The sequence below is a fragment of the Oncorhynchus keta genome, chromosome 21, assembly GCF_023373465.1.
Source record: "Oncorhynchus keta strain PuntledgeMale-10-30-2019 chromosome 21, Oket_V2, whole genome shotgun sequence".
NCBI lineage: Eukaryota > Metazoa > Chordata > Actinopteri > Salmoniformes > Salmonidae > Oncorhynchus > Oncorhynchus keta.
In genome coordinates this window covers 34,344,449-34,371,804 of record NC_068441.1, presented here as the reverse complement: position 1 = coordinate 34,371,804, position 27,356 = coordinate 34,344,449, and the positions used below count along the sequence as shown (strand labels likewise).

The following is a 27,356-nucleotide window of genomic DNA, read 5'->3' as shown; positions in this document are numbered from 1 at the left end:
CACGTTTGGCTAAGAAAAAGACCGGAAAATGCAGTCACTACAACGCCAAACTTTTTTCCAAATTAGCTCCATAATATCGACAGAAACATGGCAAGCGTTGTTTAGAATCAATCCTCAAGGTGTTTTTCACATATATATTCGATAATAAATCAGTGGTGACAGTTGGTTTCTCATCAGAAGCGAACGGAAAAATACTGCAGCTGGAGATTACGCAATAATTGCAACGGAGGACACCAAGCGACCATCTGGTAGATGTAGTCTCTTATGGTCAATCTTCCAATGATATGCCTACAAATACGTCACAATGCTGTCGACACCTTGGGGAAGCGACAGAAAGCCTAAGCTCATTTGTGGCCCATTCACAGCCATATAAGGAGTCATTGGCATGAGGCGGTTTCAAAAAATGCGGCACTTCCTGATTGGATTTTGATCTGGGACAATATCAGACAATATCTTTGCAGTTTTGGAAACATCAGAGTGTTTTCTTTCCAAAGATGTCAATTATATGCTATGTCGAGCATGTTTTCGTGACAAAATATCTTGTTTAAAACGGGAATGTTTTTCAACCAAAAATTTAAATAGCGCCCCCTATATCCAAGAAGTTTTAAGATGGACTTCAGTTCCATGCTCGTTCCCCATCAAAATGAACACATCCATTATGTCAGTCTTCGTTATTAAAATCACCCTCTCCCCTCCCTTTCCTTCACCTCTCCCCCTCCCCTTCATTCACCTCTCCCCTCCCCTTCATTCACCTCTCCCCTCCCCTTCCTTCACCTCTCCCCTCCTCTTCCTTTACATCTCCCCTCCTCTTCATTCACCTCTCCCCTCCTCTTCCTTCACCTCTCCCCTCCCCTTCCTTCACCTCTCCCCTCCTCTTCCTTTACATCTCCCCTCCTCTTCATTCACCTCTCCCCTCCTCTTCCTTCACCTCTCCCCTCCCCTTCCTTCACCTCTCCCCTCCTCTTCCTTTACATCTCCCCTCCTCTTCATTCACCTCTCCCCTCCTCTTCCTTCACCTCTCCCCTCCCCTTCATTCACCTCTCCCCTCCCCTTCCTTCACCTCTCCCCTCCTCTTCCTTTACATCTCCCCTCCTCTTCATTCACCTCTCCCCTCCTCTTCCTTCACCTCTCCCCTCCCCTTCATTCACCTCTCCCCTCCTCTTCCTTTACATCTCCCCTCCTCTTCATTCACCTCTCCCCTCCTCTTCCTTCACCTCTCCCCTCCTCTTCATTCACCTCTCCCCTCCTCTTCCTTCACCTCTCCCCTCCCCTTCATTCACCTCTCCCCTCCCCTTCATTCCTCTCTCCCCTCACCTTCATTCACCTCTCCCCTCCCCTTCCTTCACCTCTCCCCTCACCTTCATTCACCTCTCCCCTCCCCTTCCTTCACCTCCCCTCTCTCCTTCCTTCACCTCTCCCCTCCCCTTCATTCACCTCTCCCCTCCTCTTCCTTCACCTCTCCCCTCCCCTTCATTCACCTCTCCCCTCCCCTTCCTTCACCTCTCCCCTCCTCTTCCTTCACCTCTCCCCTCCCCTTCATTCACCTCTCCCCTCCCCTTCATTCACCTCTCCCCTCCCCTTCCTTCACCTCTCCCCTCCTCTTCCTTCACATCTCCCCTCCTCTTCATTCACCTCTCCCCTCCTCTTCCTTCACCTCTCCCCTCCTCTTCATTCACCTCTCCCCTCCTCTTCATTCACCTCTCCCCTCCTCTTCCTTCACCTCTCCCCTCCTCTTCCTTCACCTCTCCCCTCCTCTTCATTCACATCTCCCCTCCTCTTCATTCACCTCTCCCCTCCTCTTCATTCACCTCTCCCCTCCTCTTCCTTCACCTCTCCCCTCCTCTTCCTTCACCTCTCCCCTCCTCTTCATTCACCTCTCCCCTCCTCTTCCTTCACCTCTCCCCTCCTCTTCCTTCACCTCTCCCCTCCTCTTCCTTCACCTCTCCCCTCCTCTTCATTCACCTCTCCCCTCCTCTTCCTTCACCTCTCCCCTCCTCTTCCTTCACCTCTCCCCTCCCCTTCATTCACCTCTCCCCTCCTCTTCCTTCACCTCTCCCCTCCCCTTCATTCACCTCTCCCCTCCTCTTCATTCACCTCTCCCCTCCTCTTCCTTCACCTCTCCCCTCCTCTTCCTTCACCTCTCCCCTCCTCTTCATTCACCTCTCCCCTCCTCTTCATTCACCTCTCCCCTCCTCTTCATTCACCTCTCCCCTCCTCTTCATTCACCTCTCCCCTCCTCTTCCTTCACCTCTCCCCTCCTCTTCCTTTACATCTCCCCTCCTCTTCATTCACCTCTCCCCTCCTCTTCCTTTACATCTCCCCTCCTCTTCATTCACCTCTCCCCTCCTCTTCCTTCACCTCTCCCCTCCTCTTCCTTCACCTCTCCCCTCCCCTTCATTCACCTCTCCCCTCCCCTTCATTCACCTCTCCCCTCCTCTTCCTTCACCTCTCCCCTCCCCTTCATTCACCTCTCCCCTCCCCTTCATTCACCTCTCCCCTCCTCTTCCTTCACCTCTCCCCTCCCCTTCATTCACCTCTCCCCTCCCCTTCATTCACCTCTCCCCTCCCCTTCCTTCACCTCCCCCCTCTCCTTCCTTCACCTCTCCCCTCCCCTTCATTCACCTCTCCCTCCCCTTCATTCACCTCTCCCCTCCTCTTCCTTCACCTCTCCCCTCCCCTTCATTCACCTCTCCCCTCCCCTTCATTCACCTCTCCCCTCCCCTTCATTCACCTCTCCCCTCCCCTTCCTTCACCTCCCCCTCCCCTTCCTTCACCTCTCCCCTCCCCTTCATTCACCTCTCCCCTCCTCTTCCTTCACCTCTCCCCTCCCCTTCCTTCACCTCTCCCCTCCCCTTCCTTCACCTCTCCCCTCCCCTTCCTTCACCTCTCCCCTCCCCTTCCTTCACCTCTCCCCTCCCCTTCATTCACCTCTCCCCTCCCCTTCATTCACCTCTCCCCTCCCCTTCATTCACCTCTCCCCTCCCCTTCCTTCACCTCTCCCCTCCCCTTCATTCACCTCTCCCCTCCCCTTCATTCACCTCTCCCTCCCCTTCATTCACCTCTCCCCTCCCCTTCCTTCACCTCCCCCTCTCCTTCCTTCACCTCTCCCCTCCCCTTCATTCACCTCTCCCCTCCTCTTCCTTCACCTCTCCCCTCCCCTTCCTTCACCTCTCCCCTCCCCTTCCTTCACCTCTCCCCTCCCCTCCCCTCCCTTCCCCTCTCCCCTCCCCTTCCTTCACCTCTCCCCTCCCCTTCATTCACCTCTCCCCTCCCCTTCCTTCACCTCTCCCCTCCCCTCCCCTTCCTTCACCTCTCCCCTCCTCTTCCTTCACCTCTCCCCTCCCCTTCCTTCACCTCTCGCCTCCACTTCCTTCACCTCTCCCCTCCCCTTCATTCACCTCTCCCCTCCCCTTCATTCACCTCTCCCCTCCCCTTCATTCACCTCTCCCCTGCAATGTAACCTATTTCTTTTATGGTGCTTCCCTAGCCAGTCACTGCCTCTCACACCAGACACACACTCAACATGTCCATGCGTGCTATCAGACTGATGGTTGGGTGTGAGAGTGTGTGTCTGGAGATCCAAAAGTAGGGGGTCTGCAGATCTTGGGGGCTTCAGGCCAGATTAAATGCTGTTTCTTTTTACCAGCAGGCGGAAGGGATTCGATTTTCTTGAGATGTCTTTTTCTTATTTTTTTTCTTTTGACGACAGAGTTGAAATAATTCAGGGATCTCATGAATGATAAATGAAGACGTGTTGTAGCGTTCCTTTGTTGAAATTAAAAAAGCTTTTCCACTGTAGCCAAGCGTGCAGTCACGCATAGTCGATCCCTGTGGACAGCACGCAGTCCATGAAATTGTAATTGCTAGCTCCGTCAATGCTCCATTGGTCTGTTGATGAAGTGAATCACACACACACACACTCATACATACACACACACTCATGCATACACACACACACATACACACACACATACTGTATACACACCAGTGGTGTGGAGTCTGACTCGAGTCACAAATTTGATTTCTTGAGACTCGACTTGATAGAAAATCAAACAACTTGAGACTTGACTTGGACTTGGATCCTCAAGACTTGGGACTCGACTTTGATTTAAGACTGCTGACTTGAAATGATCTGGCAAGGTTTTGTCACTCATTTTGTGGCACAGATTCCCCGTGGATTACTGTCCACGCAGCCAGAGACAGTATAGAGACAGTGTGGCAGTTGCAAAAAACGAATTGGCTAGTGAAACACACACTCAGTCCACTGAATAGACCAGCACACTGTAAATCAACACAGGTCAGGAGAGCTAACATAGTGAGAAGGTTTTGGAGGGTTATGAGAGTGAAACTGAATGGGAAAAATAAAAACAAATTCATGCATATTTTAATAGGCTACATATAGTCTACCGTATTTTAATAGGCTACATATAGCCTACCATATTTTAATAGGCTACATATAGCCTACCATATTTTAATAGGCTACATATAGCCTACCATATTTTAATAGGCTACATATAGTCTACCATATTTTAATAGGCTACATATAGTCTACCATATTTTAATAGGCTACATATAGCCTACCATATTTTAATAGGCTACATATAGCCTACCACATTTTAATAGGCTACATATAGCCTACCATATTTTAATAGGCTACATATAGTCTACCATATTTTAATAGGCTACATATAGCCTACCATATTTTAATAGGCTACATATAGCCTACCATATTTTAATAGGCTACATATAGCCTACCATATTTTAATAGGCTACATATAGTCTACCATATTTTAATAGGCTACATATAGTCTACCATATTTTAATAGGCTACATATAGCCTACCATATTTTAATAGGCTACATATAGCCTACCACATTTTAATAGGCTACATATAGCCTACCATATTTTAATAGGCTACATATAGCCTACCATATTTTAATAGGCTACATATAGCCTACCATATTTTAATAGGCTACATATAGTCTACCATATTTTAATAGGCTACATATAGTTTTACCATATTTTAATAGGCTACATATAGCCTACCATATTTTAATAGGCTACATATAGTCTACCATATTTTAATAGGCTACATATAGCCTACCATATTTTAATAGGCTACATATAGCCTACCACATTTTAATAGGCTACATATAGCCTACCATATTTTAATAGGCTACATATAGTCTACCATATTTTAATAGGCTACATATAGCCTACCATATTTTAATAGGCTACATATAGCCTACCACATTTTAATAGGCTACATATAGCCTACCATATTTTAATAGGCTACATATAGTCTACCATATTTTAATAGGCTACATATAGCCTACCATATTTTAATAGGCTACATATAGCCTACCATATTTTAATAGGCTACATATAGCCTACCATATTTTAATAGGCTACATATAGTCTACCATATTTTAATAGGCTACATATAGCCTACCATATTTTAATAGGCTACATATAGCCTACCACATTTTAATAGGCTACATATAGCCTACCACATTTTAATAGGCTACATATAGCCTACCATATTTTAATAGGCTACATATAGCCTACCATATTTTAATAGGCTACATATAGCCTACCATATTTTAATAGGCTACATAAAGCCTACCATATTTTAATAGGCTACATAAAGCCTACCATATTTTAATAGGCTACATATAGCCTACCATATTTTAATAGGCTACATATAGCCTACCATATTTTAATAGGCTACATAAAGCCTACCATATTTTACATGCATATCTTTGCTTATTCATGCTGGTCACTAACATAGGCCTAAGGCATTGCACCAAATTATTTGTTTCAAAAACATCTAATCTGTGCTTCAGAAGAAAAAGGTACACGCCTTGAAATTGATCATTTACTTATGAAGCTTACATTTGAAATTTGTTGTAAAAATGTATTATTACATAATCAAAATGTGTTGTATACAAAATAAGGAAAAGGGCTGTCTGGTAGCCTCAATAAATAGACAAAGGTATGTAGTTGAAGTCATTGCCTGCATAGATTTTTTTTTCTTGACATGAGACGACTTGAAAAAAATGTAACTTGCTCTTAGAATGCACGACTTGGATTTAACTCGACTCGACCCATTCTACTTGGGACTCGGCTTGAGAGCCGAACCTTGTGACTTGAGACTTGCTTGAGACTTGCTCTGACACACACACACACACACACACATACACATAAAAATACACACACAACATCCATCAGATATTGACTTAATTATAGCACAAGAAACATGTTACTGGTACGGACAAATAATGAATGTTCAGTGATTTTGGTGGGAATTCGAGTATTCAATGTATTGTCCATTTATTTATTTTTAAATCTTAGATGCACTCATATATACATGTTCTTATTGTATCAGGTATTTTTTATTTATTTTATATGCTTCTAATTTGCATAAATACACTTGGTGTATTTGCATATATGAATAAAATAACATAAAGGAGAGGAAAAGGGCTGCAACCACCAAAGACTTGCTCTGTCTAGCAGTGGAGGCTAGTAGGAGGAGCTATAGGAGGACAGGCTCATTGTAATGGCTGGAATGGAATTAATGGAACAGAGTCAAGCATTTGGTTTCCCAATGTTTAATGTGTTTGATACCGTTCAATTTATTCCATTCCATCTATTACAATGAGCCTGTCCTCCTATAGCTCCTCCCACCAGCCTGTACTGCTGTCTTGGCCTACCTGCACTCACCTGTGCTGTCTAGACTGCCTCATTAATTATGTTTGTTGTGATGTTTTCTTGCGTAATTCAACAAGGGTGTCAATAGCAGGATACCCTGGGATTAAAAATCAACATGCTTAGCTCTAGATTACACCTATCTCAACATACTTTACATTGTTTGTGAGATTAGGCATAATATCACTAATATCACTAATCCGAGTTTTCATTTTCGGAAGTTGCTTTCATTTCAACTATTCTATTTTGTAAAATTTCAACTGTTTTAAAATTCCACAAAAATTAACACCCATCAAAATAAAGTTTTGTTTCTTCTCTTTCTTGTGATGTGGAGATGGTGTGTTAAATCCCAGGCAAAGCTTTCTTATTGATTCCACAGAAAGCGAAGGTATCCCATTGAGCCCATTTCAGCCATTACCAGGATGTGATTGACAGGTCGTTACAAACATTTCCCCGGTCGTAACGTTAGCGGGAAAAAATGACAGGCACAAGCGAGAGTATGAAAGGGTTGCAGGTGTAAAATGAAAGCAATCAATCCAACGAGATTTACAGTAAATGACCAGTGGATTTCGCAGCCCCCAAACACAGGAAATAGATAGCTGAAAAAGATAGACACGATAGACACGCACGCACGCACACACATACACATACATACACATACATACACATACATACACACACCACGCACAAAAACACCATCCCTCTTTCCCTCTCTCTCTCACACACACTCTGTGCCATGAGGATTCCCATATGGTCATGAGGCATCTCTAACCCAGTTTGTGCTGTGTAACATGGATGCTCTGTGTACCCTGATTCTCTGTGTACCCTGAGAATAGCTGTCTGCTCCAGCCTGCTGTTTCACCTGCACCTTCTACTCTCCTCATTTATCGCTTTCTCTTCCCCTCCACCTCTACCCGCGCCTCTCCTCCCTCTCTCCACCCCTACACCCTTTACTCTCTTCCCTTCCACCTCTACCCGCGCCTCTCCTCCCTCTCTCCACCCCTACACCCTTTACTCTCTTCCCTTCCACCTCTACCCGCGCCTCTCCTCCCTCTCTCCACCCCTACACCCTTTACTCTCTTCCCTTCCACCTCTACCCACACCTCTCTTCACTCTCTCCACCCCTACACCCTTTACTCTCCTCCCCTCCACCTCTACCCGCGCCTCTCCTCCCTCTCTCCACCCCTACACCCTTTACTCTCTTCCCTTCCACCTCTACCCACACCTCTCCTCCCTCTCTCCACCCCTACACCCTTTACTCTCTTCCCTTCCACCTCTACCCGCGCCTCTCCTCCCTCTCTCCACCCCTACACCCTTTACTCTCTTCCCTTCCACCTCTACCCACACCTCTCTTCACTCTCTCCACCCCTACACACTTTACTCTCCTCCCCTCCACCTCTACCCGCGCCTCTCCTCCCTCTCTCCACCCCTACACCCTTTACACTCCTCCCCTCCACCTCTACTCACACCTCTTCACTCTCTCCACCCCTACACTTGTTTATCTTCTCCCCTCCACCTCCACCCCAACACTATCTTCCCCTCTTTTTAAACTATGTCCCCTCCTTCCTCTCCCCATCTCAGGCCCTCCTCTTCTCCCTCTACCCATCTCCTCCTCTCCCTCTCTCTCCTCTTCACTGGAGCAACAGTATTATCCCTGACAGCCTGTAGCCCCTCCAGACTCACTCCCACCTCTAGTGCAGATGGATCCTGCACAACTCCTGCTTCACACACACACACACACGCACGCACGCACGCACGCACGCACGCTTGCATACACATTTACTTCACAAACCAAATCTGATATTTCTTCATTTTAGTTGGTTATTTTTCATGTTATTTTTTTGGGGGGGGGGGTTATTTGTGTATTCATATTGTACTTTTAGAAATGTACAACACTGCTGGAGCTAGAAACATGACCATTTCACTACACCTGCTTTAACATTTGCTAATCTGTGTACGTCACAAATACTTTTTGATTTATTTTGATTTGATTTTAATATTTTCTGTTACCATCTCTGAGCCATGCAAAACTAAGTATGGGTTTCTGTCAGGGGAAGAGGGAATAGGGGACAACAGGCCATATCAAAACACTCTCCCAGAGTACCAGATAAAATTGGATTAGATTACATTTAAGAAAATACTTCTGTTTGTAAAAATGTATCATTCAATTAGACAATTCAAATGTTTCTTACCTTGGCTTCCCAAAGCACAGATTAACCTCTGATTTACCTCTAGTGAACTGAATGGGATTCAGGATGTTTTGGTGATGAAACATTTTCATTTAATTAAGCAAAAAAATATGTGATATAAAATAAGTGATACAAAACAACTTGTTTGAAAAGGGAAGGTCACTGGAATCAGTTTTGACTCCTGATTGGTTGGAAGGGGCTGGTAGTAGGACATTGAGGGGATTCGATTATCTGGCCCGGGTTACCTCGGTGGGAGGAGTTTGCACTGGGTGAAAAGTGATTGCCTCCCTGGGCTGCCTCCCTGGGCTGCCTCCCTGAGCTGCCTCCCTGGGCTGCCTCCCTGGGCTGCCTCCCTGGGCTGCCTCCCTGTGCTGCCTCCCTGAGCTGCCTCCCTGAGCTGCCTCCCTGGGCTGCCTCCCTGGGCTGCCTCCCTGGGCTGCCTCCCTGGGCTGCCTCCTGGGCTGCCTCCCTGGGCTGCCTCCCTGGCGTGGACCATGTTCCCTGTTCTAAGCCCAAGTCAAAGTCGGCTCAAAACAAAGTGTGTTTTCACATGCAAAAGTGATTGCTTTTGATTTAAAAATCACTTTATCTGCCTTCCCAATGAAAATTTGCTTGAAAATATGAACATATATTTTATGTAAAAGGGATGTTATATGTTTGTGGACGATGCACCATCCTACCTTGTTGATTACATGACCTAACAGCACAGATTACTATTCCATTTGAGACGGGGGCACCTCCCTCATCTATTTTGCCCGTTTACTCCACGGGCTATAGACCAGTGCACCATGTCTCAGGCTTATAGAACTCCCTCATTGGGTGATGGGGGATTCTGATTGGCTGTGTGTGTTTACAGGCGGGGACGTGTGCATAACGGGTCATGACAGTGGACCAGTGTTTGAAGAGCAGCCTAGCAGTGTGGTCTACCCAGAGGGACTCAGTGAGGGCAAAGTCACTCTCAACTGCCAGGCTAGAGCCAGTCCTGCTGCTACGTACAGGTAAGTACTCACACAGAGATACAGACAGAAAACAAATCAAATCAAATTAATTGGTCACATACGGGAGAGAAGGGTACAGCCAGAGTATGCATCGGACAGGTCTGTCATCTAACCCCTCCCTGTCCGGTAGCTGGCGCGTCAATGGTACAGAAGTCCCTGTAGGTGACCCCCGGTACACACTGGTAGCCGGTAACCTGGTGATCAGTGGTCCCCAGTTCGGCCGTGATGGAGGCTCCTACCAGTGTCTGGCCATCAACCGATGTGGCACCATACTCAGCCGGGCCGCCAACCTCAAATTCGGTTGTGAGTACATTGATTTATTTATTCAGGTATTACTTTCCATTCTCTCAGTGTTTATGGGGACAATGCATAATCATCAACATTTACTGGATCCCAGTTGTTGTTCATCAAACCTTATTTGTATCTCATCTCATTCCATTGATTGGTTTACATAGTGAAAAGAATACATTTCTCAGTGAGAAGTACATTTTTGTCTTGACTGAGTGGATTTCATTGATCTTTTCTTATTCTTGTGATATCCTTCTGTCCTCCTTTTCCAGACCTCCATGACTTCCCTGGGGAAGGGAGGAGCCCACAGACGGCTTACGAGGGAGCAGGTGCCTTCCTAGCCTGCCAGCCCCCCGCCCACTACCCAGGTGCACACACACACACACACACACACACACACACACACACACACACACACACACACACACACACACACACACACACACACACACACACACACACGAGCCTCACTCTCCTCTCCTCTCCTCTCTCTCATCTCTCATTAGCTCTTTCCTACCGCTGGTTCGTTAGCGAGTTTCCTAGCTTCATGAAGCCTGACGGAGGTCGGTGGTTCGTTTCCCAGGTAACGGGCAACTTGTACCTGGCCAAGGCGGAGCCTAACGATACAGCAAGTTACTTCTGCTTCACCACCATCAACATGGACATTAGCACCAAGAGTACCTTCAGCAAGGCTAACCAGCTCACCGTGCAGCCAGATGGTACATGACTCTCTGTGTGTGTGTTTGTGCATGTAGCTGAGTGAGAAAAAGGCCTATTCAAGACTCTGTTACTCTTACACAGTAATTGTACAGCTTTGAAATGTTTTGACATTTCAATTGACAATTTCAGGACAGTGAAATAAAGTGGAAGGATAAAGTGTGTTTCTCCTATAAGAGGGAAGATTTGAACCACATCAGCCATTTTCTCTGTTTTTGAAATGTTCTCTCTATTCACCACAGCCAATGCCAGGAAGTCAGCTCCTGCTATCACAGTGGGTTTCCCAGCAGAGACGTACGCCCTGACAGGGCACACCACCCAGCTGGAATGCTTTGCCTACGGAAAGTAAGTTCCTGATCCATTTTCTTGTCCCATGTAAGGATATCTCTGATTTGTTGTATTTCTTTTGTTTTCACACACTCTCTCCCTACATGTCCCTTCCTGCCTCTCCCTCCTTCTCCTCCTCTCTCCACCCATTTCCCCTCTCTCTCCTCCCCCTCCTCCTCCCCAACTCCAACCCTCTTGCACTCTTAATCCTCCTCTCCTACTCCTTCCCTCCCCAGTCCTGTCCCAAAACTCCGTTGGAGGAAGGTGGATGGTCTGTTGCCGTCTAAGGCCGGGGCTAGTGCAGAGGGACCCATCCTCACACTGCCTGAGATGACTTTCCATGAAGAGGGGGTGTATGAGTGTGAGGCCTACAACTCTGAGGGCCGTGACACACAACAAGGACGCATCACCGTGCAAGGTAGGGTAGAGACACAACCCCCCCAACCCCCACCCCCACAAATAAACACACAATATGACCATAAAAACCATGTGTGTTGACCTGCACTTTATTGTCTCTGTGTTTATCTGGTCCCTTCTAGCACAGCCAGAGTGGCTGCAAGTGATGAGTGACTCTGAGGTGGAGATCAGCTCTGAGCTGCACTGGACTTGTGTTGCAGCAGGCAAACCAAGACCCTCCATACGCTGGCTACGCAATGGACAGCCCCTCAGCACACAGGTACACACACACACACACACACACACACACACACACATACATACATACATACATACATACATACATACATACATACATACATACATACATACATACATACATACATACAATCCTCTATCTCCCATCATCTCTCCCTACCTTTATCTCTCAATCCATCCCTTTCTCTATCTGTCCCATCATCTCTCCCTCCCTTTAACGCTCAATCCACCCCTCTCTCTATCTCTCCCACTATCTCTCCCTACCTTTATCTCTCAATACATCCCTCTCTCTATCTCTCCCATCATCTCTCCCTACCTTTATCTCTCAATCCATCCCTTGCTCTCTCTCAGGACCGGGTGGAGGTCAATGGGGGTCGTCTGAAGGTCATCAACCTGGCCCTGGAGGATTCTGGGATGTATCAGTGTGTGGCTGAGAACAAACACGGCACCATTTACTCCAACGCCGAGCTGAGGGTGCAAGGTGAGAGGTCAGGGTTCAAGGGTTAAAATCAAACCCTGTAAACACTGCAGTCCAAGAGAACTGGAACTCAGTTGTAACTTCTCTCCTCCACCCTATGTTGTGGTCTCCAGTCCAAGTCCCAGACTTCCGCTCCAACCCAGTGAGGAGGCTTGTCCCAGCAGCCCGAGGGGGGCAGGTGATGATGGAGTGTCGGCCGCGAGCCGCCCCCAAACCCACCCTGTTCTGGAGCCGCGGTACTGAGCTCCTTACCAACAGCAGCAGGTAAACACACACACTAACTCACACACACACACTAACTCACACACACACACACTAACTCACACACACACACTCACTCATGCGGAAGACACATTTCAGTTGAATACATTCAGTTGGACAACTGACTAGGTATCCCCCTTTTCCTTTCCCCTATCACACACTCACACACACACACACTTAGGCACACACACACACACACACACACACACACACACACACACACACACACACACACGTCTCAACCCTGAGGCTTGATTGAGAAACCAAAATGTGCAATAGGTATGTAGTAGAAGGTAAGATCAAAAGAGCATTCCCCTGTTATGTGTGTATCAAAGGAACCTATTTCTTCGGATTTCATCACATTTGGGTGCTTTGTTAGGTCTGTGTGTCTAGATGAAAAACATAATTAATTAACCTGTGTGTCTATGCTCATGTGTGTACGTGTATGAATGTTCACTTGATACATCTCCAGAGGGAATTAAACATAAAAGGTAGAAGTTAAGGTCAAATGGAGATAAGAAGAGAAACGTGATCTGAAGGAAAGTCTGTCATGTTTTAGATTTGATTTCGTCCTTAACTCCCGTCTAGCAACAAACTGCAAACACTTAAAAGACCCAAACATTTAAAAAGCCCAAGAAGATAATGAAGGTAACTTGAGCTTCCTGCTTCTTCTTCCAGGGTGACAGTGACTCCAGACGGGATGCTGCGGATCCACAACATCAGCAGGGCCGATGAGGGGAAGTATACCTGCTTTGCTGAGAACTACTTGGGCAAGGCCAACAGCACTGGACACCTGTCTGTTAGAGGTACACACACACACACACACACACACACACACACACACACACACACACACACACACACACACACACACACACACACACACACACACACACACACACACACACACTGAATCTGTCAGAGGCAACTGAACTCCCTCACTATCCTCCCCTCCTACTCTCCACTTTGTCCTTTCCCTCCTTCCCTCCAGATGCTACTAAGATCACCTTGGCTCCCTCTAACGCTGACATCAACCAGGGGGAGAACGTCACGCTGCAGTGTCACGCTTCACATGACCCCACCATGGACCTCACCTTCACCTGGGCTCTCAACGGAGCTCTGCTGGACCTGGAGGACCCCGGCGGACCGTACCATCGCGTGGAGGGGGTGAGTTAGTCAGGCCACAGCAGAGCAAACCATTGCAGGAATGGGGGTGCGTCATGATGAATGACACACAAAAAAACTCCACGGGTTCTCTTGGGGTTATTTTGAATCAAAGAGTTAGAAATTTTATGAAACTGCTTAACTGATTTTGGAATCAAACAGCTTGAAATGAATATGATTCCCAGTGTGATTAATGGAAATAAGAACCATTCAGCAGGGTTTATTTAAACAACAAACATTTTATTAGAGACAGCTATTATACGCTTAATTGAATCACTTAAGATCTATGCTGCAGACCATATCAAGGAGACCATCCGTGTAATGTGTCTCCCTCCCTACCGTTCACGTCTTGCTGACCTAACACTTCTAGGTTGATGATGTGACTGCCATTTTCCATGCCTCTGGGTGTACTGGGGATTAGAGTTTAGAATGTTAACCCAAACAAGTTTCGGTCAGCACCGAGATTTCACTGTCACTGGAGTCATCTTTATAATGGTATATACTTTTAAATCTGAGTGTTGGATATAATTGAATTGAATTTTAATTAAAGTTACCTTCAATACTGCTGTGAAATGGTGATGATATGAATACTGAATATCTGGCTTGTTTCTCTGTAGCAGACAGACCATGTCTCCAATTACTAAACAAGTTCTTTCTCTCTTTCTCTCTCCACTGTCACTTGTTCTCTCTTTCCTCTCTCTCCTCTCTGTCTCGGTCTCTCTCTCTATATATATCTGCCTCCCTTTCTCTCTGTCTTTCTCTCGCCCTCTTTCTCTTTAATCTCTCTCGCACTCTCTCTTTAATCTCTCTTTCTCTTTAATCTCTGCCCCGTTTCCATTTAATCTCTTGCCCCCGTTCTCTTTAATCTCTCGCACTCTTTATCTTGAATTTCTCTCATGCCCTCTTTCTCTTTAATCTCTTTAATCTCTTTCATCTCATCTCATGCCTTCTTTCTCTTTAATCTCTTTAATCTCCTTCATCTCTTTTATATCTTGCCCTCTTTCTCTTTAATCTCTTTAATCTCTTTAATCTCATCTCTTGCCCTCTTTCTCTTTAATCTCTTTAATCTCTCTTCTCTTTACATCTCTTGCTCTCTTTCTCTTTAATCTCTTTAATCTCTAATCTCTCGCCCTCTTTCTTTTTAATCTCTCACTCTCTCTCATTCTCTGCCTCCACCCTCCCATTCTCTCTCCCTCTCCACCCATCTATCTCTCTCTAACAGAAGGAGACCGTAGGTGACCTGTTGATAGTGAGTGGTCATCTGAGTCAGGCAGGTACATACAGCTGTACAGCTCAGACTGTGGTGGACAGCGCCTCAGCCTCCGCGAAACTGGTGGTCAGAGGTAAGACCCCGATCATATCACAACAACTCACCTGACCTTTTCTACGATGGTCATCCTTATAAAATGTTTGTTTTACAGCATTGCAGAACTTAATTGTAACATTTTATGAGGATTTTTGAGTTAATTACTTACATAATCATCCTTATCCCCAGGCCACAATGAGCTACGTCCACTACTTTCTGGGTGAGAATTTGTACTTGCATGTACATGAAGGAGGTTAGCTAAAAGACCTGACTAGGCATTCTCCAACTGTCTCTCCTCAGGTCCCCCGGGACCTCCAGGTGGTTTGGTGGTGAAGAACGTTGCCGCGACGTCGGTGGAGTTGCGTTGGAGTCGTGGCTATGACAACCACAGCCCCATCGGGAAGTATGTTATCATGGGTCACTCTCCACTGTCTACTGGTTGGAAGAGGATGAGGACAGGTAAGAGGACCACCACTGTCTGTGTGTGTGCTTATCTGTGTACCTGTGTGTCTTTGTGTCAATCAATTAGTCCCTGACTTCTCCTTCTTTCCTTCCTCTGCATTCTCCTCCGCTCTTCTCCCACAGACCCATCGAACATTGAAGGCAATGCTGAGTCGATTCGTGTGGTTGGCCTGTTGCCATGGATGGACTATGAGTTCCAGGTCATTGCCAGTAACATCCTGGGCAGTGGAGAGCCTAGTATGTCCTCTCACACTATACGCACCCAGCAAGCAGCTCCCACAGTGGCCCCTAGTGGACTAGGTGGAGGAGGAGGAGACCGCAACGAACTCATCATCACCTGGACGGTCAGTGTGTGCGTGTGTGTGTGTGTGGGGGGGAGTCCATAAAGTTGTGAAAAAGTCCATAAAGTTTTGTTTGAATCTGATCCCAGCCCATGGCCAGAGAGTACCAGAACGGAGATGGCTTCGGCTACATCCTGGCATTCCGGAAGCAGAACTCTCCAACGTGGGTGGTGGAGCGTGTTTCCAACGTGGAGTCGTCTCGCTACGTTTATTCCAACCAGAGCCTGTCTCCCTATTGCCTCTTTGAGGTGAAGATCAAAGCCTACAACCGTAAAGGAGAGGGTCCCTTCAGCCAGATCGCTGTGGTGCACTCTGCAGAAGAGGGTGAGCAACCCAAACTCTAACTCTAACCCTAACCTCAACCCTAACCTTAACCCTTCAGTCAGATCACCCTGGTGCACTCTGCAGAGGAGGGTGAGCAACCCAAACTCTAACTCTAACCCTAACCTCAACCCTAGCCTTAACCCTTCAGTCAGATCACCCTGGTGCACTCTGCAGAAGAGGGTGAGCAACCCAAACTCTAACTCTAACTCTAACCCTAACCTCAACCCTAACCTTAACCCTTCAGTCAGATCACCCTGGTGCACTCTGCAGAAGAGGGTGAGCAACCCAAACTCTAACTCTAACCCTAACCTCAACCCTAGCCTTAACCCTTCAGTCAGATCACCCTGGTGCACTCTGCAGATGAGGGTGAGCAACCCAAACTCTAACCCTAACCTCAACGCTAGCCTTAACCCTTCAGTCAGATCACCCTGGTGCACTCTGCAGATGAGGGTGAGCAACCCAAACTCTAACTCTAACCCTAACCTCAACCCTAACCTTAACCCTTCAGTCAGATCACCCTGGTGCACTCTGCAGAGGAGGGTGAGCAACCCAAACTCTAACTCTAACCCTAACCTCAACCCTAGCCTTAACCCTTCAGTCAGATCACCCTGGTGCACTCTGCAGAAGAGGGTGAGCAACCCAAACTCTAACTCTAACCCTAACCTCAACCCTAGCCTTAACCCTTCAGTCAGATCACCCTGGTGCACTCTGCAGAAGAGGGTGAGCAACCCAAATTCTAACTCTAACCCTAACCTCAACCCTAGCCTTAACCCTTCAGTCAGATCATCCTGGTGCACTCTGCAGAGGAGGCTGAGTCAGAACAGGTCTGGGGCATGCAGGAAGGATTAGGAGCATTATGCTTGTTTGCCACAAGAGGGCGAACAAAAACACAAAAAAGCAGATGTTTACCAACCAACCACATTATGTAAATTCATTGTGTTTATCGTACTTATGTGTGTTAGATATGATCCGACTCCCCAACCCTTATTTTACCCATGACCCTCCATGCAGAGCCCACGGTGGCGCCCTCGAGGATCAATGCCACGGCTCTGACAGCATTCGAGATGCAGGTGTTGTGGGACCCCATCCAACATCTCAGCACCAACGGTATCCTCCAAGGATATGAGGTCAGGACCTGCACAACACCAGCATATAACATATGTGACAAGCTATTCTATGAGCCCTGGTCAAAAGTGGTGCACTATGAATGGAATAGGGTGCCATTTGGGACCCATCTCTGGACTTTTGCTCAAAACCAGTCAGTCCCAGTCAGTAGCATCTATGGTGCCATCAGTACCCTGACGCCAGTGAGAGACCGTCCTGGAGTTGACCTCACCTCATCTTATCTTCTCACACCAATAAAGATGGTACTAATTTATTAGATGGGCTGTGTGTGGTTGGGATCAGCATGTTCAGCCTGTCGACAGGCAGATTAGGTCTGATGGTTGGTTATCACGATGGCCCTGTGGGGAAACAATGGCAGAGTCATTAATATTATCATGGTTCAACAGGTGTCACACTTTCATATTTTTTATTGTACATATTTGAAAGGAAACAGAGTTTAAGAGAATAAAAAATACAGAATACACAGTGCCTTCAGGTGAAGCATAAAACAGCAAAGGGCTTAGATACAAGGCTCACCAGAAAATATGCTCAAATTGATAGAACCACACAGTATATTGTGAGGAAGAGTACAGGTATCTAACATTCCTAATGATTTGACAAAGTGTGTGTGTTTTTTCAGTAGAAGAAACAATTCCAGTATTAGGCATCTCATTCCTTTAAGAGATGTACCCACGGTCACGTAACTAATTGTTTGACAATGCTGTGTATGTGTGTGTTTACAGATCCGGTACTGGCGTCAGTATGAGCGGGAGGCATCTGCAGACCGTGTGCGAACAGCTGGGCTTGAGACCACAGCTCGCGTGGTGGGATTGAGACCCAGCACCCGGTACCATGTTACCGTAATGGCCTACAACAGCGCTGGCACAGGACCAGCCTCACCCAGAACCACTGTTACTACCAAGAGACCACGTATGTAGGATACCTAACATGTACACACACACACACACACACACACACACACACACACACACACACACACACACACACACACACACACACACACACACACACACACACACACACACACACACACACACACACACACACACACACACAGTGTTGCCACCATCTAGACACCATTCCGTATATATGACATAACATCCCAGGGGGTCAAACACAATGGGGCCATATTTGCAAACATTATAAAAAGTTTCAGTTCAAGGTTAAGTTTAACCTCTCTGGGATATGTGGGACGCGTCCCACCTGGCCAAAAGCCAGGGAAAATGCAGAGCGCCAAATTCAAATAAATTACTATAAAAATCAAACTATCATTAAATCACACATGCAAGATAGCAAATTAAAGAAACACTTGTTGTGAATCCAGATTGTGTCAGATTTCAAAAAAGGCTTTTCAGCGAAAGCAAACGATGATATTATCTGAGGATAACAATCCTGCAGGCGCGACACAAAACCCTGAAATAAAAATATAAATCATGCCATACCTTCGCAGAGTTTCTTTTGTTGGCACTCCAATAAGTCCCATAAACATCACAAATCGTCCTTTTGTTCGATTAATTCCGTCGATATATTTACAAAATGTCAATTTATTTGGCGCGTTTGTTCCAGAAAAACACTGGTTCCAACTTGCGCAACGTGACTACAAAATATCTCAAAAGTTACCTGTAAACTTTGCCAAAACATTTCAAACTACTTTTGTAATACAACTTTAGGTATTTTTTAATGTAAATAATTGATCAAATTGAAGACGGGATGATCTGTGTTCAATACAGGAGGAAAACAAACTGTAGCTAGCATTCTGGTCACGCACCTCTATCTAACAGTACACTTCAAGTGACCCTCGTTCAAGATGGCCGTACTTCTTCATTACACAAAGGAATAACCTCAACCATTTTCTAAAGTCTGGTGACATCCAGTGGAAGTGATAGGAACTGCAAGAAGGTCCCTTAGAAATCTGGATTCCCAATCAAAACTCATTGAAAAGAGAGTGACCTCAAAAAAATAAAAATTGAAGTTCTGTTATACTCACAGACATGTTTCAAACAGTTTTAGAAACTTCAGATGGTTTTCTATCCAAATCTAATAATAATATACATATCTTATCTTCTGGGGATGAGTAGCAGGCAGTTGAATTTGGGCATGCATTTAATCCGGACGTGAAAATACTGCCCCCACCAAGAAGTTAAGCATCAGACAGTTTAAATCGCTGACGTAGTGTCACGTGATAAAACACTACATTGTAGCTGTCCCATCAGATAACCTGGCACATGATAACTTTACCAGGTGGCACTGACTATTTCCTGTGACAACTTCGTCATCAGTGTATCAAAGATGTTCAACTTTTTCTCCACAAACCAATGGTATTTCTATGAAATAGGTCAACTTGGCCTCCAGATGGATTTGGTAAACATCCAAAGTCAAGGTTTACTTTTGTTCCACTTGGTCTGTCACAAAGATCAATATGTAGCATGATGCATCCTTGCCTTGGCTACTAGCTACTAAAGTCAAACAAAGTCTTTTGTAAAAAAAAAAGACGAAGAGCCTTGTGGCCTTGTCAAAAAGCTGTCATTTACCACAATTGATATCCCTGCCAGATGGCATATAGCACTAAGGTGTTTAACATGTCATCTCTGGGGCACAGTAATTGTGGGTTTGAGTCCCTGTGAAGTCAAGCTTTTTTGTTGAGAACAAAACTGTTCACTGCTGGTCCTCAATGCTCAAATCAAATAAGGCTTAAATGACAAAGTGGATGATTCTAACAATGCATACAAAACGTTGTACATGTAAGTGTAGCCTACATCAGAAATTAAAGGAATTTTTGGTCTAACACTACTGTTATACTGTACTATTATATTCAGTATGCTTGGCCTATGTAGAATACAAATTCATCATTAAGTGGTCTTGCAAGACATTGATTCAGCTTTGATATACAGTGGTCCTTCTGTAGCTCAGTTGGTAGAGCATGGCGCTTGTAACGCCAGGGTAGTGGGTTCGATTCCCGGGACCACCCATACGTAGAATGTATGCACACATGACTGTAAGTCGCTTTGGATAAAAGCGTCTGCTAAATGGCATATATTATTATTATTATATTATATTATTATATAAACTGTATTAAACATGCACCATTCTGAGGAGTGGTGGAGCGTCACTCCAGCAGCACTAATGTTATACGCCTGCGTAGTAGCAGTAGTCAATTGGTAATCTTCATTTCCAAGGTTTTGTCTGCTATTCCCTGCAACACACTAACACTACAAATGTCATTCTATATTTTAAAGGAAAGGAAATCTATCTTACCTGGGATTCCAACTTGCCGCACACTGTGAAAAGTACCAGGTGCCAGGATCACTACACTGTGGTCTAAACATCCAGTTTAAATCAGAATCTTTTTAGTAACTTCAAAAGCAGATTGTGCCGCTTGACTTTTGTCGCCCACAAGGTTAACATCTTTGATAGGCTGATGAGGAAGCTGTTAAAGGAAATAATCACTGCCACCTGGTGAACTTAGCATAGGGCTAACGTGTGCCATGTTATCTGATGGGACCAGCTGCAATGCAGCTTTCTATCGCGTGACAATACACCATCCATTTTTATTGGCTGATACTTAAACTTGAATTTAAACTTTGTCTGAATTTCGTTAAGTATGGCCCCAGTGTTTTTGGGAGGGTGGATATGCACCTGGCTACCAGTATCTACTGGGCTTAAGGATGTAAAGGGATTCTTGTGGAGGATTTCGAGTGAGAGGGAATCATGTCTGTGCTGATCCTGATACAGAGGATCTCCTCTCCTTAAGCTACTGATACTGATAGCTTAACCCACTGTCAACATTAGGCAAAAATATGCCTATATTAATATATTCTATATGATATCATGCCTTTTGGTTTGCATTTTGGCAACAGTTTGGATCGTCATGTTTCTGTGTCCGTAAAATGTGTGTGAAACCATTGTATTATCAAGTACATGTATCTAAGTTTAATTCATGTCTTGGTCATGTGACTCCCGGAAGGTGAGGCAGGTCAATAAGTTGGTGTCTCTAGTTGTTTTCCTTCGTTTACCTTTAAAGCTCCTAATCGTCCCCCTGGCAACGTGTCCTGGAAGACTGATGGCTCATGGGTAACTGTTAGGTGGGATCATGTCAAGACCCTAGACAATGAATCAGCCGTACTGGGTTACAAGGTGAGTGGTGTCTGTTTGTAGGAGAGGTGTGTGCAGGTAGGTATGTTATTGTCATATTGCGAATGCACTGTCAAAATATATTAAATCATGTTAACATGTGTGAAGTGAAAGGGGATATGTGGTCAAAATGAATAAAGTTGTTCTCATAATCTACTTGTAAACCCTTCTGTAAATAATCAGATATGTAGTGCAATAAAAAGGTCATGTAAAGGAATCAAAGAGCATTTGATAAGGCTCAGCCTGGCAATAGAAAAACATTCAAGATATGACATATCATCAGTAGATAACATGAACCATCATATTCTGGTTTTATAGTGTGATGCTGTGCAGAGAGAAAACAAAAAAGTATTGAAAACATTATCTTAATAAAGCAAATAATAGTTCATCAAGGGGGAAAGGACACACATTCAATAACCCAACAAATGTATTTCCTCTGTAGAAATTGTGTGAATAGGTTCCCTCCCTCTGTCTTCTCTCAGGTCCTGTACAAGCACGAGGGCCAGTCTGCTCTGAAGGTTCTGGACAAGGGGAAGACGTCTGTGACCCTGCCCCTACCCAAAGACAATGGCTACGTGGTCCTGGAGATACGCTCTTGGGGGGAGGGGGGCGACGGAGCCGCACAAGAGACCATCGTCTCCCGAGACTCAGGTGAGACTTGGACTGACTGTGTGTGTCCCAATAATATTTTTTTTTCTCATAAAGTGTACACTCGTTCACTACTTCCCCTAAATCTATAAGCATTGGATTGGTGAAAGGATGGGCTATAGATTGTTTCTACCATATTTCTTATACTAGTCATTTCCTTTCATATCAGTGAAGGGAAGTGAACAAGTGCACACTAACATAATTTTTGTAACTTTCAAGGATTTTGTTGAATTCTATCAGATTGCATCTCGGGCCTTTTTGGGTAGTTCACATTATCACAGGTGTCTAATTATCTCTGTCCCTCCGTGTAGCCTTATCACATGTATACTATGTTAAATAATCATTTAATACTATTGATTTTTCTACTGAGGGTTTCAGCATTAAATAGCTTTTTTTGACCCATTTTCATTTATTTTACGATGTCAATATGTCTTTGTTGTATATGTTTTAGGGCCAAACTGGTGGCAGTTGTGATAAAATACAATTGTTGGAATATTTGCAGAGTTGCCATTGTTGATTAGATACTTTTTTCATTAATTAGTCTATATTATCTTGAACACTTATGCTGTCACGACTTCTACCGAAGGTAACTCCTCTCCCTGTTCGGGCGGCGGTCGGCGCTCGGCGCTCGGCGGTCGGGCGGCGTCGGCGGTTTACTAGCCACCACCGATCACTTTTTCCTTTTCTGTTTGTTTTGTCTGTGATTATTTTTCACACCTGGTTTCATTTGCGTTTATTTCTGTGTGTATAAGGGTAACCTGTTGCCTGCCTTAGTTTGTGAGGGATTAGACTTTTGTGTATTGTGCTCCATTGTATTTAAAGTTTGTTGTTTTCACGGTTACGCACGTGCGTTTGAGTGTCGGAACTGTGTTTGTTCCTCCGTGCGTTTGCACAAGTTTTCAGTATCGAGAGCGTAGTTTGTATTTTCGACTGTGCCATTTTTGTGTTGGTGGACTGTCTGATTAAACAGGCTTCTCAGACATCCCTGCTCTCCTGCGCCTGACTCCTACACCTCTCACCTAGACGCACATAATCACATATGGTCTATCCACTAGAAACCCATGGACAATATGGACACAGATATAAAAAAAATAACCATGTTAAATATGAATACATTTAAAAGTTATACAAGTATAAATTACCAACGTTGCCATAGATGACCTGTTCATGACCAACATTCCAGTAACCTTGGTAAATTACCAAAGTTGCTATAGATGACGTGTTCATGACCAACATTCCAGTAACCTTGCTAAATTACCAACGTTGCCATAGATGACCTGTTCATGACCAACATTCCAGTAACCTTGGTAAATTACCAACGTTGCCATAGATGACCTGTTCATGACCAACATTCCAGTAACCTTGGTAAATTACCAACGTTGCCATAGATGACCTGTTCATGACCAACATTCCAGTAACCTTGGTACATTACCAATAGCTTTGCAACTCTATACACACCACATAGCCCCAGAGCTTCTTCAGGCAAGGTTTTGTGCCACCTAGGACTACTCTATATAAAATAACCAAATCCCATCTCCTGTTCTGCATGAGTCTGCCCCAACAGCTAGTCTAGCCCATGGCTAACAGGATAAGCTAGCTTTCACACAAAGAAGGTTACAAGAGCTTAAGTGGTAATTGGAGCCACGCGGCTATACACGGCAGCCGAGTCATAATTAGCTGGGAGGATGAGGTCAAACTGTTCTGTGCAATCCATGTCAAGTCAAGTTTTATTGGTCACATATGTAACAGTATAGCTTCCGTCCCTCTCCTCACCCCAACCTGGGCTCGAACCATGGACCCTCTGCACACATCAACCACAGTCACTCACAAAGCATCGTTACCCATCACGCCACAAAAGCCACGGCCCTTGCAGAGCAAGGGGAACCACTACTTCAAGGTCTCAGAGCAAGTGATGTCACCAATTGAAATGCAATTAGAGTGCACCGCCGCTAACTAGCTAGCCATTTCACATCGGTTACACATACACATGGTTAGCAGATGTTAATGCGAGTGTAGCGAAATGCTTGTGTTTCTAGTTCTGACTGTGCAGTAATATCTAACAAGTAATCTAACAATTCCTAACAATTTCACAACTACCTTATACACACTAGTGTAAAGGAATGAATAAGAATATGTACATATAAAAATATGGATGAGCGATGGCCGAACAGCATAGGCAAGATGCAGTAGATGAGTACAGTATATACATATGAGATCAGTAATGTAGGGTATGTAAACATTATATAAAGTGGCATTGTTTAAAGTGACTAGTGATACATTTATTACATACAATTTTTTATTATTAAAGTGGCTAGAGATTTGAGTCAATATGTTGGCAGCAGCCACTCAATGTTAGTGATGGCTGTTTAACAGTCTGATGGCCTTGAGATAGAAGTTGTTTTTCAGTCTCTCTGTCCCTGCTTTGATGCACCTGTTCTGACCTCGCCTTCTGGATGATAGTGGGGTGAACAGGCAGTGGCTCGGGTGATTCTTGTCCTTGTTGACCTTTTTGGCCTTCCTGTTTCTGATAGCCTATCATTTCTCAAGTGGGAATTGGAATATTGGATCTGGGTAGCTTTCTGGAGTCCCGTTGCTGCCTGTGAGGTTGCTAGGCTGCTGTGGGAAGTTGAGGTTTGTCAGTGAGTGACAGGGTTTAATGAGAGGTAGAGGGTTAATGGGGGTTTACCTCACTGGATTCTGTATTAGTGCCTGTCTATCACACACATGCAGGATTGCACACATACTGAACACATATGCGCTCGCGCACACACACACACACACACACACACACACACACACACACACACACACACACACACACATTGCTATTTGGAGTATGCTTAAGACTAGCTGTGTACCAGTCCCAGTCTCTAGAGCCGGGAGGGCTGTGTGAGCCAGTCAGAGAGACAGTGGTTGTTAGTCAGTGTCTGTCAATTAGCTTTTGCTTACTGAGCTCAGTATTAGAACTGTGACTCCTCCAATGAGCAAAGGAGACAAGAAGGCAAATGTTATGATAATACTGTACCAGAGCATGTCGCCAATTTTTTTTCTCTCTCTCTCTCTCTCTCTCTCTCTCTCTCTCTCTCTCTCTCTCTCTCTCTCTCTCTCTCTCTCTCTCTCTCTCTCTGTGTGTCTCTCTCTCTCTGTGTCTCTCTTTCTCTTTCTATCTCGCTCTCTTTCTCAAACAGGAACTGGAATGATGGTGCAGAACCAGGCGGGATCCCCATGGTCCAATCATGCTCCTCTCCTGCTCACCGCCACACTCTCCATCACTCTCATTGGCTTACTGGACCTGTGATCTACAACAATCCCTGGACATTATGTTTCATGGTCTAAGCCGATTGGTCAAATTCACCTATCTGGAGTTTTGTTGGGGTGGGGTTAAGGGATGAATTTGAATAGATGGGGAGGGATGTGTGGGGTAATATTTTTAAGCAAGGGGGATTGTGGGAGTTGTCAAAATGACTAATGGTTATTTTATTCTTTTTATAAGAAAATCGAAGAGGGTCATTTTTTTATGTGTGGGTCTGTGGGGTTTCAAGTGGGTCAAGACTACCTGATTGTCAGTTACATTGGTGTCGTTAGAACCATGCCTTATGGGGATAAGAGAGGCCTTTGTGCTTCACAGCAATAGGTCACTCTCTCCATGTCTCCTGGCTTTCCCTACTCTGCTATAAACCCAAGGCTCACTGGCGTATGTCACCCAAATCAGCCTGTGTATGTAGAGCATCATGTGTACATACTATTGAGAATGAATGAGGACTCTAGTGCCCAAAAGCACGTTTTAGCAAGGGCTGCGCAATTGAGGACTTTCACCATTCTGAAGTTGTCAAATGGGTGGGACATCCTATGGGTTAAGGAAGGCAGTTTAATTTGGGCATGCATTTCCATAATAATTCCACATAATTCCATCCAGGTCCTCAGGAGGGATCAGCCAATGAATTATACTTGTGATCAAACATTCCGTAACTGCAGGTGGCAGTAAATCGCCAACCTTCACTTTATACCTGTTTAAGCAACACACTACCAGGTGGCAGTATGCACCCTTTCATTTTTTTTAACCAACTCATAGAAGTAATAGTAGAAGAAAATGTACTACTTCAAAATGGAGATGGTCTCAATGGCGCTGCCCGTGCGCTCACAGACGCCATAATGGGACAGGTAAAATGATGAGTCCTCTATAATTATCTATGGTACACACATACAGAACAGTAGACAACATCTCTGGTTCCCTCAGACACTGACCAACTCAAACGTTTGTATCTAGAATAAGATGAAGGAGGATAAAACAGTGATGTCATAAATGTCATGATTTTTGAGAAAGTCTACTTCAAGTGGAACTCACTGTAAATAGAACGCTAACTTAGCCTACTGGTCTTTCTTATGACACAGTCTCTGTTTAAAATGGCCCTTTTTCTCTTTGGATTGTCTGCCTGTGTATTTGTTTGGTTGCTTTATTATTTGTTTGCGATGGCAGCATCCGGATGAATAACTTTAATGGTCCAAATGAATGTTTACCTTTTTTATTGTTTATGTTTAGATGAGAGAACTCAACTTGATAAAGAGCTTCATCAGTCCTTTCAACAGCAAAAATACAATGAAAGTGTGATCACCAAAGTACAGAGTTATCGTTAGTATTATTATTATTATTATTATTATTAATGCCACCATTATTCTGTCACCCTTTATCCATGAACTTTTATATAACATGTCCCGTTGTTCATTAACTGTTAATCATGCAACACACCTGCCATAAATACTGTCTGTCTGAGAAGGGTTCACGGCAAGGATACGACATCTAAGGAACATACTGCATATGCTAGTTAATCATGAAGCCCCTGTGATATTGATTTGGGTGTAAAGCAAAGAGAATTCCTGCAGGCTGTTTAGATGTTCCCGATGTTTCCAGAGTTACACAAGCAACATGTCAACATGTCACGCCCTGACCTTAGAGATCCTTATTTATTCTCTATGTTTGGTTAGGTCAGGGTGTGATTCGGGTGGGAAAATCTATGTTTTCTATTTCTTTGTTGTTTTTGCCATGTGTGGTTCCCAATCAGAGGCAGCTGTCTATCGTTGTCTCTGATTGGGGATCATATACTGTATAAGTTGTGATTTTCCGTTTGGGTTTTGTGGGGTGTTATTTTCTATTTAGTGTCTGTGCCTGACGGAACGGTTCGCTTTCGAATTTGTTATTTATTTTTTTCTTCAAAAATAAACATCATGAACACTTTC

General features: G+C 44.8%; 1 protein-coding gene and 1 long non-coding RNA gene across 2 annotated transcripts in view; one reads left to right on the top strand and one right to left on the bottom strand.

The window, feature by feature from the left end:
• Positions 1 to 27,356, top strand: part of LOC118379643 (contactin-2-like) — a 114,678-nt gene extending 87,322 nt beyond the window's left edge. Inside the window, exons 4-23 of the mRNA XM_052473760.1 lie at positions 9,754 to 9,895; positions 10,026 to 10,198; positions 10,456 to 10,551; positions 10,690 to 10,902; positions 11,143 to 11,245; positions 11,464 to 11,645; positions 11,767 to 11,903; positions 12,233 to 12,362; positions 12,473 to 12,623; positions 13,299 to 13,426; positions 13,612 to 13,787; positions 15,007 to 15,127; positions 15,391 to 15,549; positions 15,676 to 15,896; positions 15,983 to 16,217; positions 17,229 to 17,344; positions 18,065 to 18,251; positions 21,364 to 21,476; positions 21,956 to 22,124; positions 25,310 to 27,356. Of these exons, the coding sequence (XP_052329720.1) occupies positions 9,754 to 9,895; positions 10,026 to 10,198; positions 10,456 to 10,551; positions 10,690 to 10,902; positions 11,143 to 11,245; positions 11,464 to 11,645; positions 11,767 to 11,903; positions 12,233 to 12,362; positions 12,473 to 12,623; positions 13,299 to 13,426; positions 13,612 to 13,787; positions 15,007 to 15,127; positions 15,391 to 15,549; positions 15,676 to 15,896; positions 15,983 to 16,217; positions 17,229 to 17,344; positions 18,065 to 18,251; positions 21,364 to 21,476; positions 21,956 to 22,124; positions 25,310 to 25,419 (3,062 nt within the window). The 3' untranslated portion in view covers positions 25,420 to 27,356. The remainder of the gene's footprint in view (positions 1 to 9,753; positions 9,896 to 10,025; positions 10,199 to 10,455; positions 10,552 to 10,689; positions 10,903 to 11,142; positions 11,246 to 11,463; positions 11,646 to 11,766; positions 11,904 to 12,232; positions 12,363 to 12,472; positions 12,624 to 13,298; positions 13,427 to 13,611; positions 13,788 to 15,006; positions 15,128 to 15,390; positions 15,550 to 15,675; positions 15,897 to 15,982; positions 16,218 to 17,228; positions 17,345 to 18,064; positions 18,252 to 21,363; positions 21,477 to 21,955; positions 22,125 to 25,309) is intronic.
• LOC118379644 (uncharacterized) lies at positions 17,219 to 21,357 on the bottom strand. Its single transcript, XR_004824682.2, has 3 exons — positions 20,598 to 21,357; positions 17,554 to 17,680; positions 17,219 to 17,352 (listed from the first exon to the last, which is right to left on the bottom strand). It is a non-coding gene; the product is annotated as an uncharacterized LOC118379644 (long non-coding RNA).